The following is a 19,935-nucleotide window of genomic DNA, read 5'->3' on the forward strand; positions in this document are numbered from 1 at the left end:
TTTAGTTTCCAGGCGCTTCCAGGGCAAAGTGCCACTAGGCTACTGTGGCAGGACTTTCACAAGACGCGTTGGCCGCCTCCCCACGACGCACGTGACAGCTCTGCCTGCGCCGCGTGGGAGCTCCCCCGGCGCCCCTTGTCCAGCGCCCTTTATGACCCCACGCACGCAGCTTCCTTGCCTGGCTTGTGCTTATATTGGTTTCCTCTCATCTGGTCTCTGCACCCTGCAAGGCCCTGAGTCAGGAAACCACAGCGAGAACCGGAAGGGAAAGCACGGCTCCCGTGGGTCACCGCTGTGCCGCCCCGGCCCCGCCCGCACGGCGTGGGAGCGAGCACTCCGGCCCCGTGCATGGAACGCAGGCCAGTCACACTTGCTCCTGAGGAGCTCGCCGGGCGCCCGGGTGGACAGGTAGGAACAGACCGTCGTGGCTTAGAGCCCGCAGCCCAGCGTGTGCCAGGAGCCAGACCGGCTGCTGCAGGCGCAGAGGTGACTGCAGTGGCGCTCCTGCCCTTGAGGCTCACCCAGATGACACAGTGCAGGGGACCAGCCGCTAGACACCAGCAAGCACTGACGTCGTGTTCGGGGGCAGCGCCTGGACGCGAGGGGCGCCCGGTGGGAACGGTGCGCAGCGACCCTTGGCGGGTCTTGTTCCCCGTCACGTGGTTTGATCATGGATGCTCTGGATGACAGTTCATTTCTGCCTTTCCTGTGGCCGCTCTGGGCTGGCAGGGTCTCCTCCTCCGTTGCCAAGCCAGCCCCCCACCCCCTCCCCCTCCCCGATTTCAGGAGCCTTCAGTACGACTTCAGTTTCCCTGCATTCAGTTCTGTTTCCGTGAATTGACGGGAAGCTCTAGAAGGCAGTGCTCCACTCCCGTCGTTTAGCGCTCAGGACTTCCACACACGGACTAAAATTCCTCAAGCTCACATATTTTCTTGTCTACACTCACTCTTCAGTTGCTCCCTGATCACTGCCTCCCCGTGTGGTACAAAAAGTGAGGAGTTTGTAGAATGACATCATTCTGGAAGAAAAATTACTTGCGGCAGACGATTCATTGTTCAGAAGTTCTCTGACACGTTAGAAGTGGTTGTCACCCAGGGTCCTCATTTTCATCCTTCACACTGGTGCGGGGGGGTCGGTGACTGTGGGCAAGGGGCAGAAAATGATTCAAGTGCCTTCATGCACTTGAATATTTGTATGGATTCTGTGTCCAGAAAGGAAATACAGCCGCATAAAGGGCCTGGGCTTTTTCATCGAAGGGTGACAGATAAGTGGCAAAGGGACATTCTCCCACCCAAGGGAGACAACTGATTCTAAAATCAGTATCAGCCGGGTGCCAACACTTCCAGTTCTGTGCCGTCTGGAGCAGGTTCCTCATTTATGCTCACAAGTGGTTTTAGGGACAACCCTCCAGAGGCCACAGCTGGGAGAGCCTGGCCGGCGTGGACGGTCTGTGAGCCAGGGAGCACGGAGCACGAGGGTCTCCACGACCTTGTCAGGGCCAGGGGGCAGCCAGCACGGGTGTCAGAGGGACTGGGGTGGAGCAGCCCTTTAACCCCGAGAAGACACGTCCTGAATGTGAAACCGCCATGTTTTCTGTGCCTCAGTTTGTCTGGCTTTGGTGGACAGGCCCATTTTTTTGTTTTGTTTTGAGCTTTTCTTTTTTTAAATGTTTATTTTTGAGAGAGGCAGAACGTGAGCAGAGGAGGTGCAGAGAGAGATACAGAATCCGAAGCAGGCTCCAGGCTCTGAGCTGTCAGCACAGAGCCCGACGCAGGGCTCGAACCCATGAACCACAAGATCATGACCAGAGCCAAAGTCAGACGCTTAACCGACTGAGCCACCCAGGCGCCCCACCTTTGAGCTTATTGAACTAGGGAAATAGTTTGATTCACTTTCTTTCCCAAACACTACAAAAAAGAACCACAGGCTTTCTCCTGTGGCTTCCTCTGTCCAGTTGAGGGAGCTAGAAATGTCTGAGCACTGGCCTCACCACTCTGCTGGGAGTTGGGACAGGGTCACAAGTGTAGACCCTTCAAGCTCAAGAGCCTGGTAGAATTTGGGGCCATAGATGCCCCCATTCAGACACCAGAAATGCCTGCACGGGAAACATCTGGTGATCGGGGAAAGGATTTGTTTTTCTTGCCAGCTTCCATCCGACGGTGAGCAGGGAGGTGAGCAGGGAGGCCTTTCTTTATTTGAGAAAGTGTGGGTGCCACCCCAGGTGTTTTGATGTTCTCTCCGGACCACTACAAGGTGCCAGGCCCCCTGTATTCAGCATCTCTGATGTGTCCCTGGATCCAACGCTGAAGACGCATTGGTACCCTTGGCAGTTTCTCTGCAGTTTTTTTATAGAATGACATATAGCAGCAACTTAATGCTTCCCGATTCTCAGTCCCTAAATAAAAGACCTCAGTAAATGCAGTGATTCTGTCATCTTCCCGTCTTCCGTCTGCTGTGACGGACGCTGTGCATGCTGTGCAGAATTAGGGCTGGGGCCCAGCAAGGCCGAGAGGGTGAGGTGCCTTCTTGAGAGCACAAGTATTCAAACTAAACACAGAAAATCCTTCAAAGGCCTTCTGGCTTCATCTTTCAGATGCGGCAGAATGAGGGAAGTTCCATGGCGACTCCTAGGAAACAATTCTTACTTATAACTGAGCTTGCTCTGGACGAGATGAGCCCTCCTGTCTGCTTCTAACTGGGCATCTTTGTGACTAGTGCCCTGGTGTCTGATTCTTTCCCCGGTGGCTCAGTAACATCCCCCAGCGTGCATGCGTGCCTGTGTGTGTGTGTGTGTGTGTGATCATAGACTGCAGATGTGCACGCACGTGTGTGTGTGTGTGTGATCATAGACTGCAGATGTGGCTTCTCCAGGCTTTTGCCTCCTGGCTCATTCATTCAGCAGATCCTGGCTGAGCACCTCTGTGCCTTGTTGTTGGACATCACCCACACGTATGTGGGACATACGTATACGGGGCGTGTATCACATCTTTTTGATCATTTCCCCCTCGGATGTGTGCCCAGCACATACGCCCAGGGAAACTTGTTCACCCGCGCCGTGTGCCTCCACCTCCTTCCCCATCATGCCCGTGTGGACTTCCGAGTCGGGAAAGTGTGTTGGGAGATTCCTTCACCTCACTTTCAGTCCTGACCCAGTGGGTGGTGTACGCCATCCGAAACCTGACGGAAGACAATAGTCAGAACCAAGATTTGATCGCAAAGATGGAGGAGCAGGGTCTGGCAGACGCCTCCCTACTTAAGAAGATGGGTTTTGAAGTTGAAAAGAGGGGGGACAAGCTGATTCTGAAATCTACCAGTGACACACCTCTCCTGGTGAGTATGGNTTGCCCATGCAGAGGGTTCCTTCCTGAGAACCTGGATGGGAGTGTTTTGCCTTCTAAGATGGCCAAGGAAGCCCCAGATTTAACTGCAAATCATGTTTTGTTCAGGCTTTATGCTGCTGTTTTCTTAAAAACGAGGTTCAGACTCATTTGTGGGGGAGAAATAGAAAAAGTCTGTCAAGATTCCATGTGGTCTAAAAGTTTCTGACGGGAATTGGGTTTTCCTGAAGAGGCAGCTGGGGTGGGCTTTCCGGGGAGCCCCTTTGTTGTGTGAACAGTTTCTCCCTCAGCTGTTGACCAAAAGCCCCTGTGCGCGTGTGTGTGTGTGTGTGTGTGTGTGTGTCTTCCCTTGGATGATTCTTATAAATAGATCCATTATATAAATAGATCTGTTATATTTGCAATTTTGTTTCTTTTCTCTTCTTAGTGAATGAACTCTCCATTGAAGTATCTGAATTTGGGGAATGTGTTTCATGGACTTTTCATCTCCTGCAGTAGGTCACATTGCCAGCCTCTGAAGATTTGTTAAGTACAAATTCAGGAACACGTGAGTCTTTTAGGTACTAGAGGTAGATGTGTCTAGGCTGGAAAGTGAAAGTAACTTGAGTATTCCCTTGTTTCTTTGCTTTAGAAACGTAACTGTCTGGTTTGCCTTTGTCCCTGTGGCTACATTGTGCATTTAAGTAGCATATTGTACTTACTGTGGCGGCAGAAATAAATTCTTTTCCTGGAGGGTGCATCCCTCATTTGGCAAAGCCCGGGGCATTTGCTTGGATTCCATTTGTTCCTTCAGATGGCGAATCAGCCTGATTCCTTTTCTTCTCTGCTCGTTGGGTTTTCTGAACTCTGGCAGGCAGTTGAAGTAGTTTCTCACTGTGATTAATTCTCGCAATCTCTTTTCACCCTTTCTGCCTTTCCAAAACATTGACAAGACTCATTTCCAGCTAATTAATTCGAGAGATGCTGAAGAATAGAGAAGGCCCCTCTTCATTTTAGGGACTGGGCTGTGCTGTCACTGAGCCCAGCCCTTTGGAACGTCGGGGACCTTACAGGCAGTGAGTGGGGAGAGCGTGCGGGCCATTAACTCTTCTCTTACCAAATCCCTGGGAACCAGACCTCCAGACCCATTGTTCTCACAGGCGCATGCCTGCCCCTTCCCCACTTTCGTGCCTCCTCCGTTAAGGGCGCTGTGTGCACAGGACCACGGGATTAAAGTGCATCCACGTCTCATTCAGTTTCAAAGGCACTGTCGCCTGCAGCACCCACTCCACGTTTCCACCATGGCTCCGCTTCCCGAAGTTGTAAAAGTAGCTTCGGGGACCAGGAGCTAATCTGACCTACATCTGTCTCTTTCTGTCCTTCTCTCTCTATACACATACTTCTGTTAGAGGCGGAGCTGGATTAAACGAGCACTGGAATCTGTGTCGCTGCCAGAGCACTGATGTAGGCAGCAAAGAGCCCCAGAGCGAGGTCAGGTATGAATGCGTAAAATGTTCTTGAACAGCCGTGTCGCTAACCTTTCTAGATTTTGCACAGTCCCTGTTAAATCTTCCAGAATAAAAGCAGCGAAGACCCAGCCAGAAGTTTCACAGAAATACTGATTGTTCCAGAGTAAAGTGCATCTAAGTTTTCTGTAGCCCTGCATAAATTGTTCTGTAAAAACAGCTTACGCATGTTCAGAATGAAATAAAAGTTGTCCCACGTGCTAATGTACTCTCTATTTCTGAAGCAACGTCAGCTTCCAGAAATGTAGTAATCTGTAATATTGGGGGTTTTTTTCTCTCGTTTATGACATTCCATCAGTAAAGAAGCCTTTTTTCAAAATTTAAAATGCACAAAGAAACTCTTTCCAGGACACAAAGAGTTAAACATCCTGTTCTCAAATAGAGGCCCTCCAAAGGAAAAAAACCAGTGGGGGTCCCTTTTCCCTTTTAACAAGTCCGCGATAGACACTTCTTTTTCTTCTCTCAATGGATGTGTGCACACCAGTGGGATCAAACAAACATGCCGGGATAAGCCGTGTAATAACAAACACAAATAAACAAAGGGGAGCCTTGTGTGGGAACACAGAAAGGGGTAATGGCTGTGTGTTTTCTAACTAGGAAATGTGGGGCTTACAGAGCACAAACATGCTGACGGCTGCATTGTGGCCGCTCCGGTGCCCTGGACGGTTAATCCTCCGCCACAACCGGCAGCCTCCCGGCCTCCACCCGAGGACTTGGCGATTCCAAGAGCCTCGTTTTACATGCTGCAGAGGATTAAGTCACCACCTCAGTCGGTCATGTAGAAGAAGAAAGGAAGGCAGGCCAGCCTTACAGCGTTTGTGAAGGGACGGAATGGCCACGGCAAGTTCAGTGACCACGTTACTGCTTCCAAGAGCAAAGCGACAAAGCACCTCAAGTTTTCAGCCTCTTTCATTATGAAAGATGCAGGGGAGGCTTGGTTTTGTTCAGTTCGTTCACGATGGATGTTGATAATTCAAAAATACATATTTTCACAATTGTAGTAAGGTACTGTTAGGATTTGTACATCTCCGTCTTCATACATCTTGTAGGTTTGCTTAAGATACTGAGATACAGTTTTGTTCAGTAACTTTTGCATCTAGCCACAGAGCCTTGGAGGCTGCTGATAGCTGCCCATGCTGCAAAATGGGATAAAGAGAAATGATTGTGGTCATTTGGGCCACCCGTTGGGAGATTTTAAATTAAAAATTAACGTTTTACATGTGTATACTTTGTGCCCAGTATCTACTGAAGGTATCAATATCCTGATCTTTTCACCACACCTGGGACCTAAATGTTACTCTGATGTCATTACTGTCTTTTTATCTCCATCCCTGAATGAACGAACAAAGACGCTGTAATAGAAACGCCAGTGTGTGCAGAAGGACTTTAACATACGTGCTCCTCATCAGTAAGTTCAGCACATAAAGGAACCAGTTTTTACGTGAGAGTCATTAAAATTAAGACAGAATTGTAAAATGCAGAGAAGTTAACATTTAACCTAACATTTAAAAAGTTAATACAAAAGAATCCTAACGTTTAAGAGCTAATACAAATCCAGTCCAGTCTGGGGAGCGGGGGGAGGGGAGCACAGGAAACAAGCTCCTTTTTTGGTGCTGTCCAAGGTCCTGATCATCTCAGCCACAAAGACCTATATATGAAAAATCCTTATTTTCCAAATTCACATTTTTCCCCTTGAGTTATATGATATAATACCTGTTTTTCTCTTCCCTGCAAATTTTTATATATATACTTTTTTGGATTTTTTGAGTCAGATCTTATTTAGGTGATATTTTACAGTATACATTTGCTTTACCATGTATAATATACATGAATTTTAAAGGTAAGTTTTTCCTGTAAATGTAGTGGTTATGGTGTTAAGGCATTCATCAGACTTCCCTCATCACAACCAGAGACAGGCCAATGGAAATACCTTTTGGAGGTTTTGATCATTGTTCATTGTTTCCATTAAAAAACCTTAAATTGGAAATATTAGGTTAAAATGGGAATTTTTTTTTCATTTAAACAACATAATATATGTCTTCTAGTCGCACATAGCTGCGTCGTGTTTATTTTGCATCAGTGGAGGGAGAGCTTGCGTGATGTTTTATTGCACGGGTGTAATTGTTCCCATCACGCCGTGAAGCACAGCGGTTGAAAGGCACAAACTGAAGTGAGCGCAAGGGTGGCAGATCCCTGCCCCTCCCTGTGTGACTCTGGGCAGACTCCGTAAGCTCCGTGCCTTCATCTCCTCACCACCAGCGGGGCTCGTGATACCACCAACCCATAGGCATGTCCGAGGATAAAAACTAATGAATGCACTGGACGGTAAGCATTCGTTACTGCCAGTTACTCTTCGCACTGCTGTGACGTGCATCGTCCAGCCCTTCACACCTTCACCATGAGCATATCTGATGGAAGCACCTTTTCTCCCGCCCCTGTCTCCACGGTGCTGGACACACAGTAGATGCTCACAGACGTGTTTCATTTTTTAGCAGATAGCTGTATAATGCCTTCCGAGTACCAGGCAATGCGCTACGCACTTTGAAGATATTAATAATGTAATCTTCATAGCAGTGATACGGTATGTTCTAGTACTGACCCCATTTCATGAATGTGGAAGTTGAGTTGCAGATAGCAGATGCTCAATGGTTAATTGCTGTTGTTAATTAGGAGAGAATGAGTGAGGAAGAAAATACATCTTCTTTCCCGGAAGCATGGAAAATGTAGCAGAAATGCCTGGATTGTGGCTCAGGACGTACAGCAGGGGGCTCTCCACAGGAAGAACATGGGCTTTGCAGTTAGAAAAACCCTAGATTAAATCTCGGCTCCACATAGTGCCAGCTGTGTGGTCTTGAGCAAGTTGCTTAACCACTCAGAGCCTAGGTTTCCTCAAACAGTGTACCAGGCAGGCACTGGGAGGGCACAGCAGTAAAGAAGACAGACCTGGTCCATGCTCTCATGAAGCTCATGAAAATGACGGAAAATTAACAAGTAAAAAGATAAAACAAGAACAAGGGCAGCACATACTGTAGCGAACGCTGTGAAGAAAACAGACTGACGATACAGATGGTGAATGGGATTGCCTTTCTGAGACAATCCCGTCTGACCTGTGTGGAGAGCGAGGCAGAGCATTCACAGCAAGACAGCGCCAAGCCACCGAGGCCCCGAGAGGGCAGGCTTCACGTGGGCAGCAGCCAGGAGGGTGGCCAGTGGGACCAGTGCCTGGCGACCAGAGAGCAGTGGCATGAGGGAGACTAGGTCAGAGGGGTAAGCAGGAGTCCGATCGTTGCAGGGTCTTCGAAGCCGTGGGGGAATGTGTCTCAAAGTGCTTGGGAAGTGGTATCCGCAGAGGGATGGGAACCTCAGATTTTTCAGGGCCCACCCTTGCTGCTGTGTGGAAAATGAATTGCAGTGGAAAAAGAGCAGAAGTTGAGACGTGATTTGTGGGGCTGCTGATGATGGCGACTTAGACACGTGTGGGTCAGTGGCTGTGGACAGGTTTGCATTTGGTCTCTGTGTTGGAAATGGGATTCATAGGCTCTGCTGATGGGTTGTTGAGGATGGGCCAAATGAATATACAAGAATCACTCTTAAAACTTTGTTGAGCAGCTGGGCAGATGATTGTAGGCTCACCGAAGGGGAAAGGTGTGATGTGAAGAGTAATTCTGATGTGGGTTTTGTTTGGAGCAGAGAGAATCCAGGTTCTCTTTGGGGGCAAACTATGTTTGACATGCTTTTGAGACGTCCCAAGGGAGATGACTTTAAAAAGTAATTGAGTATAGAAGACTGGAGCTCAGAAGAGAGGTCAGTGCTGGAAATACATGTTTGGAGTCCTGCAGATGGTATTTGAGGCCATGGAGATAAATGAGATTGGCTGGGGCAGGAGTGTGGATAGAGAAGAGGGCCTACTGCAGACTGTAGCCCACATTTCAAGTCTCTGTGGAAGCCAACTTAACATTATAGCGTAAGATATATCTGTATGTTAACGCATCATCTTAAAAGGAATTTCAGTGGCTGTGTCATCAAAATGTCCATCCTGGACTTAACTGTTGTCTTATTATTAGAACATTTTATATTCTTTTTCTCATCACTACAAGTGCTTTTGTGAACATCTCGGTGCATAGAGCTTTAGTTTGCGTTTTAGGGTGCACACTATGGAAGGTCTCAGAAGGAAGATAAGGGGCTAAAGAAAGTTTTCTTGGAGAATTATTTATGTCAGAAAAGAGAAGGCACTCCCAAATATATGATGGTTCTGACCAGCCTCCCTGAACACCACAAAAAAGCAGGCCAAAATGTGTTTAAACCACTAGGTGCCAGGTAGCTCACAAGATACAGTGAAAACTTACAGGGCCAGGATCCAGGAATAGACAGGCTGGGAGATGAGTCCAGTGTTTGGGCCACTTTTTCCTCTAGAGATAATCTGTCATTTCAGAAGGAGAAGCAGAGAGGTCAGGTGCTTATCACAGCCTTGAGGAGCCCAGGTGATGGGAGATACTGCCTGGTAAGCCTCTGTTTCTCTAGGCTGCCCCCCCAAAGGGCTACATCAGAAGAGTGATAGTGAATCGGGAATGGTCAAGAGACTGCACTCGGTTTCACATATTTTCAGGTCCAGAAACTGGGTCTTCGTAACCTGGCGTCGTGTGCTAACAGACATCCTGGATTACCGCCTTCCCGTGTAAATCCTCTCCGGGAAAGGAAGCTACCGTAAGTCTCAATCTATTTGTATGATTTTCCATATGTGTCCTCTAGCACTCCGTCAAAAATAGTATGAGGTGACAAGACAACATTATATGAAAATTAAGCCATTAATAACTAATAGAAGTGAACACAGAAGGGCTCCAGAAAGCACAGTTATCAAAGAAATTTAAAACAACCTTATTCATTATGTTCAAAGAGATGAACATTGAAGATTGGCACTGAACATGTCTGCAAAAAACAAGACACAATATGAAAGGAAATCAAATGAAAAGAACTGAAGAAAATATAACCAAAATTAAGAAATCAGTAGTTGATTTTACCATAAAAGATAGAAATTGCAAATGGAAGGTCAACCAGTCAAAAATATCTAAAATGAACCACTAAGAGACAAAATGATAGAAAATACAGAAGAGGGGGTAAGAGACTTACGGAACAGTAAAAAGGTCTACTGTCTGCATTTACAGTCTAAGAAGAAAGAGAATGAGAGGGTTTGTTTTTGTTTTTGTTGTTTTGGTAAGACATTGGAAAGTCAAAAGTAAACCTTAGACTTGAAATATCACCAAGAAGGCAGGAACAAGAGAAAATTAACATGAACACCACTTTGCTTAGACATGATTCTTTCCTTCAGTCAACTTAGTGGTGATTGCCTCTGTCTCTCTCTTCCTCCCTCCCTGCCTCTCCCTGCTCCTCTCCCTCCCCCTCTGCAGCTGCCACCATGTGCTCCCAGCCAGTGTCTGCTGACCACCGCTTGGGCATGTTCTTGCCCCAGTCTGCAGATCGGAGCCATCATATGGTCACACACAGTGGTCGGTCCTCTCTTAGTCAATGATAAAATCAGTAGACAGAAACAACCCATAATAATATTAAGTTTTGATCAATGCAGTCAGGGCTGGCCCTGTTGGATCTCTCTAGAACATTGCACCCAACAACTGCAGAATACACATACTTTGTAAGTATACGTGGCTCCACTTACCATATCTATCCTTTTGCTGTGCCATTAGATCTCAACAAACTTCAAAGGATTAAAGTCATACATAGTGTGTTCTGATCCTAGAACAGTTAAGCTGCATATCAGATAACTAGAAAATCCCCACGACTTTAGGAAGTAAGCAGTAAATTTCTCAAGTACCTAAGGGTCAAAACCAAGAAATGAAAATTAGAAAATATTTTTAACTGAACATTAATGAAAATACTACATACAAAGTTTATGGACTGCAGTTGGAGATTTATTGCCATAAGTGCACATGTGAGAAAAGGTGGCAGAAAATGAGTCACCGAAACATCCTTAAGTATTATGAGTGTAACTTAAACCCACAGTTGAAGGAGAAAAAAAGAAGTAATATGAGAGCAAAGCATATTTAAACTGGAAATAACCGTAATAATTTTAAAAATAAAAAAAGATAAAGCCAAAAATTGCTTTAAAATGCATTCAATTGATAAACCTGTGTGAATGAAGAAAGAGGAGCACCCAAAAAAATATTATCACTACAGATTATGTGGACATTAGAAGTCCATAAAAGAGGGGTGCTGGGGGGCTCAGTCGGTTAAGCGTCCGACATCAGCTTAGGTCATGATCTCACAGTTCGTGGGCTCGAGCCCCACGTCAGGCTCTGTGCTGACAGCTCAGAGCCTGGAGCCTGCTTCAGATTCTGTGTCTCCCTCTCTCTCTGACCCTGTCCTCACATTCTGTCTCTCTCTCCCTCAAGATAAATATTTTTTAAAAACATTTTTTAAAAGTCCATAAGAGAATATTGTGAATATTTTATGCTAATAAATTTGAACTTACAGATGGACAAATTGGTTTTGTAAAAAAACAAAACTAAATGAAATAAAAATATAATTTATTTTTAATATTTATTGTGTGAAAGAGTGAGCATGTGTGAGCCAGGGAAGGAGCACAGAGAGAAGAGAGAGAGAATCCCAAGCAGGCTCCACACTCACAGTGCAGGGCTCCATCTCACTGTGAGATCATGACCTGACCTGAACCGAAACCAAGAGTCCGATGTTTAACCGACTGAGCCAACTAGGTGTCCCAAAATAAAAACATTTTATATAAATATTGCTTTAAATATTTAATCTTTAAAACTTCCACAGAGAAAACTAAAGCTCAGATAGCTTCAGCAACAAATTCCGCCAACATTTCAGGAAGAAATACTGCCAATCATACACAGACTTTTCCAGAAAAAGAAGGAACACTTCAAAGTTCACTCTGTGAGGGCAGCACAACCGTGGTATCAACACCTGAAAAGTTTATTAAAAGGAATGAACAGTGAAGTCCAATCTTCTGCATGAACACAGATCCCAAGAGCCTGAACACTAATAACTGTATCTCAGGGATGCAAGAATGGTGTAATGTTTTTTTAAATGTCAATAAACACCACTGCATAAAAGATTAAAATCATGATCAATTCATGCAGAAAATGTAAGTTACATTAGAAATTCAACATCCAATCATGATATTAGTAAAAACAGCAAAGTGGGAATAGGAAGGAAATTCCTTACGGTGATAACGAGTATCTACAGAAACTCCTACAGCAAATACTGGACATCATGAAGAAATGTTGAAACTTTTCCTTTTGACACTTAAGAATACGGCAAGGTTAGTCACAATTCATCACTTGTTTCCCCCCATATATTGGAAAGGTTAAATAGCCCGTGAGATACATTAAAAAAAACAGAGAGAGAGAAGGATAATAATTGGGGAAGACAGCCTCAAACAGACAACAGGCTGGTTTATGCAGCTGGTGAAGAAAAGATCTACACATAAAATGTTAGGATAAATGAGTACAGCAAGGCTGCTGAATACAAAGTAAATACACAAAGGTCCATTGAATTTCTACATAACAGCACAGATTTGGAAAATAGAATTTTAAATAAATTGTAAAATGTATGAGGAAATGCAAAAAGCCAAGAACAGCCAAGAAAGACACTGTGAAAGAATAAGATGAATATCAAACTGTGAAAAGCAAGATGAGTTAACATAGGATTGTATTGGCACTTGATAAGTGAACAAAGAAGCAGAAGAGCATCCAAAAACAGGGTCTCATCTATGGACACTTGATATATTTTTTGTCAAATGGCATTGCAGAGCATGTGGAGAGAGTGATCTCAGCAAATCCCACACAGGCCACTGAGTAACCGTAGATGGTTAAGGAAACTTGACTCCTACCTTGTACTATATAAAAATATCAATTTCTAGATGGATTGCAAGTCTGAATATGAAAAGCAAAATGCTAAAACTTCTAGAAGGTCTCACAACAGATGAGGTAAGATTTCTTAACTACGTTGCATAAGCTGTTAAAAATGGACTTGATTATAAATTAAGTCACAATTGGCGAAGGGACAACGGAAGAAGATACTTGAAACATGTAGTTGACAAAGGGCTAGTATCCTAACTAGATTGAGAACTACGAAGCAATTAAAAAGTTGTCAGAAATGGGCGCAAGACCGGAACAAGCACTGCACAGAAGATACCCATTTCACCAACAGACACGCACAAAGGTAGTTAACCTCATTAGTAATCAAGAAAATGCAAATCAAAACCACAATGAAATAATATCACTACCCACCAGAAGAGCTAAAAATAAGAAGACTAACAATATCACATGTTTGTCGGTGAGGATGTGGAGCAGACAGAACTCTCAAACACTGCTGGTGGAAGTGTAAATTGGCACAACCCTATAACCACTTTGGGAAACAATTTGGCATTTTCTGCTAAACTTGAAGATTAGCATATTATGTGACCCAGCATTTCCACTACAAAGTTCATACCTAGCAAAAGTGTACGTGTAGGTGAACCCAAAGCCAGATGAGCTGTAAATACCCAGGGCAGTGTTAAATTTGTGGTAGCCAGGAAATGGAAACAACCCAAGCCACCAACAGTGCAATGGCCGAGTACGTCATGGTACATCCATGAGGTGTAGGGCCATGCGGCAGTGAGCTGCAGCCACACTCAGTGGGGAGGAGGTTCACAATGTTCATGGAAGAAGCTGCAGCCAAACGATGACTGTATGACTATTTCTGCAAAGTTCACAAGCAGTTTGAACCACAGACGTAAGGATGGTGGTTCTCTTCAGGAAGGAGGTTGCCAGTGGTTACACGGGTGTGTTCAATTTGCGATAATGTATATGTACGTTTTGTGTCTTCTTCTGTATGTTTTCTAGTTCACACTTCACAAAGATTCTCACCTGGGTACAGGTTGAGCTGCTATTCAAAAAGAACCCAAAACAGAGTGGCCCGACAAGAGTGAAGCTTTACTTCTGTTGACGCGGTAGCCTCTGGTCTGTTAGTGGAGGTAGACCAGAAAGCCGGGCTGGGTACCGGGAGCCCACAGGGCTGGCAGGAGTCTGCTCCGGTGTCACCTGTGTGCACAGCTGAGGTCGAGTGGCCTGTTGTGCCTATTTTCCTGCCTTTGGCTAGAAGGACAGAGTGAAGGGCAAGCAGTTTCCTTCGAAGGAAGGAGTTTGGACTTGGCACACATCTCTCTTATTCACATTCTGTCGGCAAGAATTTAGCCCCATGGCCACGTCTATCCCTAAGTGGAACCGGACCATGTAGCCTCCAGTTGGGTGGCCGTGTGCCCCACTCAGAGTACAAGTTGTCCCTGACCACAGGAAGGAGGGAGGCTGGCTCGTGGGGACAGTTAACAGGATCTGCCACAACAGAGGTGTGGCCGTCAAGGCTCGCGTGGTTGCTGGGAGGGCAGGGATTTCGTCCCAGCCTCTAGTGTTACCAGCCCCTCCTCATGCAGGCCGTGCTGTCTGGGCAGGTGTTATTTGGCTCGGGTGTCCAAAGGGTGAGAAAGCCTGAGGATTTGTGCAGTGCTTTGCCCAGGGAAAGTGCCAGGGGTCAGACTTGAGGGAGCCAACCTGTCACCAGATTCCAGAGCTGAGCGTGTCTGGGAACAGGAGTGAAGGCAGCAGGCAGGGGGCGTGGCAGGGGGGTGGGGCTCAGGCCCTTAAGCATCCAACTCTTGATCTCCGCTCAGATCTTCATCTCACAGGAGCCCATGTTGGGCTCCACACGGGGCTTGAAACCTACTTAAAAAAAAAAAAAAAAAGGCAGGAGGCAGGTCAGTTAGAGAATGAAAGAAAAGCGAGGGGGCAGGGCAGGAGAGGGGAGAGTGGGGCGTGAGGCCCTGGGCACCTTCACAAGGCCCCTGTGATGTCCTCCTCCCTGCCCGGGAAAGGCCATGTGAAGGACATTATTTGTAGGGAAGGCCTAGACTGTTTTTCAGTCAGCCTAGGATCCTAAGCAGTCGGGGTCAGAACGTCTCCCTATTGTCACAGGAGCAGGAAAGGGAGCTTAGGAAGGCCTGGGCTCACGTGTGCATGTGACCTGGCCCTGTCACAGGGGACTGGTCCATGGAGCAGCCCACCCTCCTGGGGCCGGGAGGAAGCAGAGGGTGAAGGGTCCCGAGGCTCACAGACGACGGATGGCACGGGACCTTTGGGTCAGGGTCCTCCAGAGGAGCAGAACCCACTGTATATACATTCAGAGAGATTTAGTCCGAGGAATTGGCACTTGTGATTTTGGAAGCTGACGACTCCCAAAGTCCAAGGGGGAGAGAGCCGATGCTGTCATTGCAGTCCAAGTCCGAGGGCCTCGAGCCCCAGGAAGAGCCAGGCTCTCAGTGCAAGTCCAAAAGCAGGGAAAAGAAACAAACAACAACAACAACAAAAAAAACAGACGTCCCAGCTCCAGGCAGTCAGGCAGGAGGCCGCCTCCCCTTTCTCAGGGGAGGTCAGCCTTTGTGTTCCATGCAGGCCTTGCACTGAGCGGACGAGGCCGGTGAGGTGGGCAGGGCCATCTGCTTTACTGGGACCACTGATTCAACTTTCAACTGTGACTCTCAGCCAGAACCGCCCTCCCAGCCACACCCAGCATCCTGTTAGAACAAATGTCCGGGGCCCCGCAGCCCAGTCCGGTGGACACGTAGGACAAACCCATACGCCTTCCAGGGTCCTGTGAGTCTGGGACGTGGCAGGTGTGCAAGGGGCTCGTGGTGACGGAGCACGGACTGGAGGAGGAGGGTGAAGAGACCCAGCAGCAGCGGCTGGGTCACCGAGGAAGGGGGCTCTCAGCTGGCGCAGCTCCTCGGGCCGCTCGCAGGCCGGCGAGCGCAGACACCGCGTCTGTCCCGTATCCCTTGTGTGTCCAGCACCTTCGGTTCCCACGAGCGCCGCCTCACGTCTCCCTGCCCACGGTCATGTGTCAGAGCCCTCGGCCCCCAGGACTCAGGATGGGACTCTTTGGAGACGGGGTCTTGGATCAGTGATTACGTTGAAATGACGTGTTCGGGTGACCCCCAACCCGATCTGACCAGTGTTTCTGTAGGAAGAGGAAATGTGGACACAGACCCCGGGACGTGCGCGTGCAGAGGAACACTCACGCGAAAATCAGCAGGAGGGTGGCCGCCGGCAAGCCAAGGACAGAGGCCCCAGAGGAAACCTGCTGCTGGCACCTTGATCTCCGTCTTCTGGCCTCCAGACGTGCCCGAGGATGGACCTCCGGCATCTAAACCGGCCCTTGGCGGCGCTGGCAAGCGACTGCAGCCTCCGCGCCAGCTCCAGGCTGAATCAGTAGAGTGAGCTCGCCGCGGCCTTCAGGCAGCTCGCAGGGCATCGCGGGGAGGAAGCCGCGAGCGAAGAAGCCACAGCACTGGGAGCCGGAGGGAGGGTGCCGGGCCCAGCAGCAGCTCTCCGGGTCGGGACGGGCTGGAAGGGTGTTCCGGGCAGGGAGCCACTGTGTGCCTCAGGCCGGGGCCGGGAGGGAGGAGCCGCCCCTGGGAACCTGCCGCCTCTTGAAAGGTCACCTGCTGGGGAGACCTCACGTCTGAGGAGCTTGGGCTGTGGCCTGAGACGGCGGGGAGCCCCCAGCCCTGGATTCTCACTCTGGAGGCAGCGGATGCGTCGGAGGCAAAGACAGAGGCCGGGCGAGGCCCCACCGGGCAGAGTGGGAAGATGCGAAGCGAGGTCCCGTTCCCAGCTCCGTGAGCCTGGCAGCTGCTCGGCATCTCCACGCACCGGCGTCGGCCTCCTGCCCGTCAGGCAAGAACGAAGGTGCGGATTAACCCTCTGGTGTGTGTGAGGGGCCTGGCTCTTAGCAGATGCTTCTCTCTGCTGGGACCCCTGCGGGGGCGGGGGCGGGGGCGGGGGGACAGAACCCACGGAGAACGGTGCTCTGGCAGCAGAGGGCGGAGCCAGGGCTGGGGGCACGTGTGGCCCCCGCCCCGCCCGCTGCCTCCACAGGACCCGTGCCAGTCCGGCCCCTCCCCGCCTTCCTGAACCCTGCTCCTTCCTTCAGGCCCTGCCGTGACGCTCTCCCCCTCCAGGAAGTCGTCCACGAACTCGGATGCACCTCCGTCTGCGCCCTCCAGTACTCCCCGGGGTGGGCAGCCGTGCCCTACATCGCTTCGTGTGCGGGACCACTGACTCAGGAGGCTCTGACACCGTTAGGAACCAGCAGAGCACTGCCAGCTCGAAATGGCCACCAGCGCACGTGCCTCTCACACACCTGAGCTCCGGGGACGCCCACCTGCCTTCCAGGCGGGCCCGCCCGGCCGCTGCACAGGCGCCTCGGCGCTCCTGCACCCTTCACAACGGAGACAGAAGCTTCCAGTTCCCAGTCTCCTTTCATTCATTATTTAGCCCAGTTGTCTTCAGACTTTCTGTTCACATCTCCCTAAAAGAGCTTTGGGAAAAAAAATTATACCAGCATTTCAAGTTGATACCTAAGTTTTTCATCTTAAGTCTTTATCACTGGAAATAATATAATTTGCCACAAATAGTAGAGCTTTAAAATATTACATCACTGCTTCCAATGACTGCAATAGACTTGAAACCTGGAAAAATGTGGTCCCCACCATAATCCATCTTCAAAATGAATGTGCTTTTTTTTTTTAATGCTTGGAAATTATTTTCTTACTTTTCCTTCTGCGTTTCCTTTCATTTTCACTGGCAGAATTCTATCCAAATATTTTTATGCTTGAAATCATGCAGAATATGTAGAATTTCATATACAGAATCAAATACTGGCCATCACAGAATTAAACTAAAATCTATAACAAAAAGATACCTGGAAAATACCTGAATATTTGGAAGTTAAAAAGAACACTTCTAAATAACCTGTGGATGAAAAAGGAAATTATAAAACAAATGTAAGAGGTTTATCTGAAGGGTGAGGAAAATACAACATAGGAAAATTCTTGAAATGCCATAAGGCAGGTGTTTAAGGGAAGTGTAAGACTTTAAAATGCTTTGTTAGAAGAGCAGTTTAAAATCAATGACCTAAGTTTCCACTAGAAAACGAGGAGCACAGGAAACACCAAGAAGAGGATATAAACAGTACCGGAAAAAGCCAGAGGCCGTGAAGCAGAAAATGGAGGGGGGGGCGTCCCCGGTGGTCAGTCGGCTAAGTGTCTGACTTGGACGCAGGTCACGATCTCACGTTCCTGAGCTCAAGCCCTGAGTCGGGCTCCACACTGACCGTGCAGAGCCTGCTCAGGATTCTCTCTTTCCCTCTCTCTCCCTCGGTCCCTCCCCCACTCAGGCTCTCTCACTTTTAAATAGAAAATGGGTGAGCAGTAGAGATATCAATAAAACTAAAAGCTGTTCTTTGGAAAGATCAGTAATGTTGATGAATCCCCAGAGAGACTGCTCAAGAGGGAAAAAAACCCACAAATCTTCAGTAAAGAAGGATGGGGCATCACTACAAGTCCTACAGACATGAAAAGGAAAATGAGGGCAATGTGAACAACTTTATGCCCAAAAAAAAACCTTAAAAACTTGAATTATTTCTGTGAAAGACATGAATTTTCACCATGAACACAAAAAGAAATAGAAAATCCAGATAGCCCTGTACCTGTTAAAGAAATTGAATTCATGATGGATTTTTTTAAAATGTTTATTTATTATTGAGACAGAGAGAAACACAGCATGCGTGGGGGAGGGGCAGAGAGAGAGGGAGACACAGAATCTGAAGCAGCTCCAGGCTCTGAGCCGTCAGCACAGAGCCCAACGCGGGGCTTGAACCCACAAACTGTGAGATCATGACCTGAGCCTAAGTTGGACGCTCAACCGACTGAGCCCCCCAGGCACCCCGAATTCATGATTAATCTTTATACAAAGAAAATCCCAGGCCTCTGCCTTCAACCTTAACACCCTCTAAGATCCCTCACCTGGCAGCCATGGGCCTTTCTAGAGCACAAGTTTGTCATGACCTTCCCCTACCCGAACTTCTTCAGGGGCTGACTCCCCCGTATGACATTGGACCCAGGTGCTGCCTGTCCCTGACCGTCTCCTCTCTAACCCCCATGCTTCTCCACTCTGTGCCCCAGCCCCCCACGTGAAGCACGCACAGCTGATTTCTACCTGTCCTTCTCTGGTGACAGTACCCCCTGCCCCCACAAGGGGGCATTTGGGAATGTGTGGAAGTGTGACTTGTCACAACCCCCCATCTCTGGGATATCATGGACCAGAAGCCAGGGTGTCACATATCCAGCAGTGCCTGGACCAGGCCCTACCGTGAAGAGTTACCCTGCTGAGAATCCCAGGAGGGCCCCACTGAGTCTCACCTGAACGGACCCCTCTCTCCCGGGAACCAGCCTCGCTCCTTGCTCTCCAGGCTGATCCTGACTCAGCCTGTGGGGCTCGGCTTCAGTGTTACTTCTTAGAGACCCTCCCAAACGTACACCTAACAGTCACTGCATTGAATTTGCCCCCCACCCGTACACCTCTTTTATGAAATAGAGGTCATTTCAATTCCAGGAGCAGAGGCTTGGTCTGAATTTACTCTGTGGCTATGGGAAAGCCCCCCCACTCTTGAGGGAGAGGCATTCTCCCGGGGGTAAGTGGCTCCTCCGGGAGCGCTGGCTCATACCCGCGCCTTCCCCGAAGGCCCCTCGCCCCTCTTCCTCGGAGCCGTGCCCCTCCCTGGTCCCAGGTGGGAGCCTGTCTACCCGTGGACCATCCCACCCCCCAGGGCAGATCCTCGGGAAGAAAGGCAAGAATCCCTGCGATGATAAACAAGGGAAGGGCAAGAGCCATCCTGCAGGGCCCGCCACGTGGCCGCCGGGACGGCCCAGCCACGGGCCTCTATCACTTCTTAAACATTTTGCACTGGTAATTACGGGTTGTGGACTTACTGAAAATCCGAGAAACTCAAGGAAGGAAAGTCTCCCCCGTGCTGTTGTCATTGATTGTTGGCTTCTTTACGTGTATGGCTGAGTCTAAAGGCCTGTCAGTCAAGGCGAGAGGATTAGCCTCACCCATGTGAAGGGAAAATTGGGAAGGAAAAAAAAAAAAAAACCACCTTGTCTGAACTTGAAAATAAAAAATGCTGATGTGGTTTTTATTCCAGAAACATATCTTACTGATTAAGAGCGTGGTGAGCT

The 19,935-nt window shown here is 48.3% G+C and overlaps 1 protein-coding gene across 1 annotated transcript in view; it reads left to right on the forward strand.

The window, feature by feature from the left end:
• ATXN10 (ataxin 10) overlaps window positions 1-19,935 on the forward strand; it is a 155,564-nt gene that overhangs the window by 132,769 nt on the left and 2,860 nt on the right. Inside the window, exons 11-14 of the mRNA XM_077757899.1 lie at window positions 3,144-3,331; window positions 15,529-15,601; window positions 16,032-16,128; window positions 16,876-16,931. Coding sequence (XP_077614025.1) covers window positions 3,144-3,331; window positions 15,529-15,601; window positions 16,032-16,128; window positions 16,876-16,931 — 414 coding nt within the window. The remainder of the gene's footprint in view (window positions 1-3,143; window positions 3,332-15,528; window positions 15,602-16,031; window positions 16,129-16,875; window positions 16,932-19,935) is intronic.

The sequence above is a fragment of the Crocuta crocuta genome, unplaced genomic scaffold (assembly GCF_008692635.1).
Source record: "Crocuta crocuta isolate KB4526 unplaced genomic scaffold, BGI_CrCroc_1.0 scaffold143, whole genome shotgun sequence".
Taxonomy (NCBI): domain Eukaryota; kingdom Metazoa; phylum Chordata; class Mammalia; order Carnivora; family Hyaenidae; genus Crocuta; species Crocuta crocuta.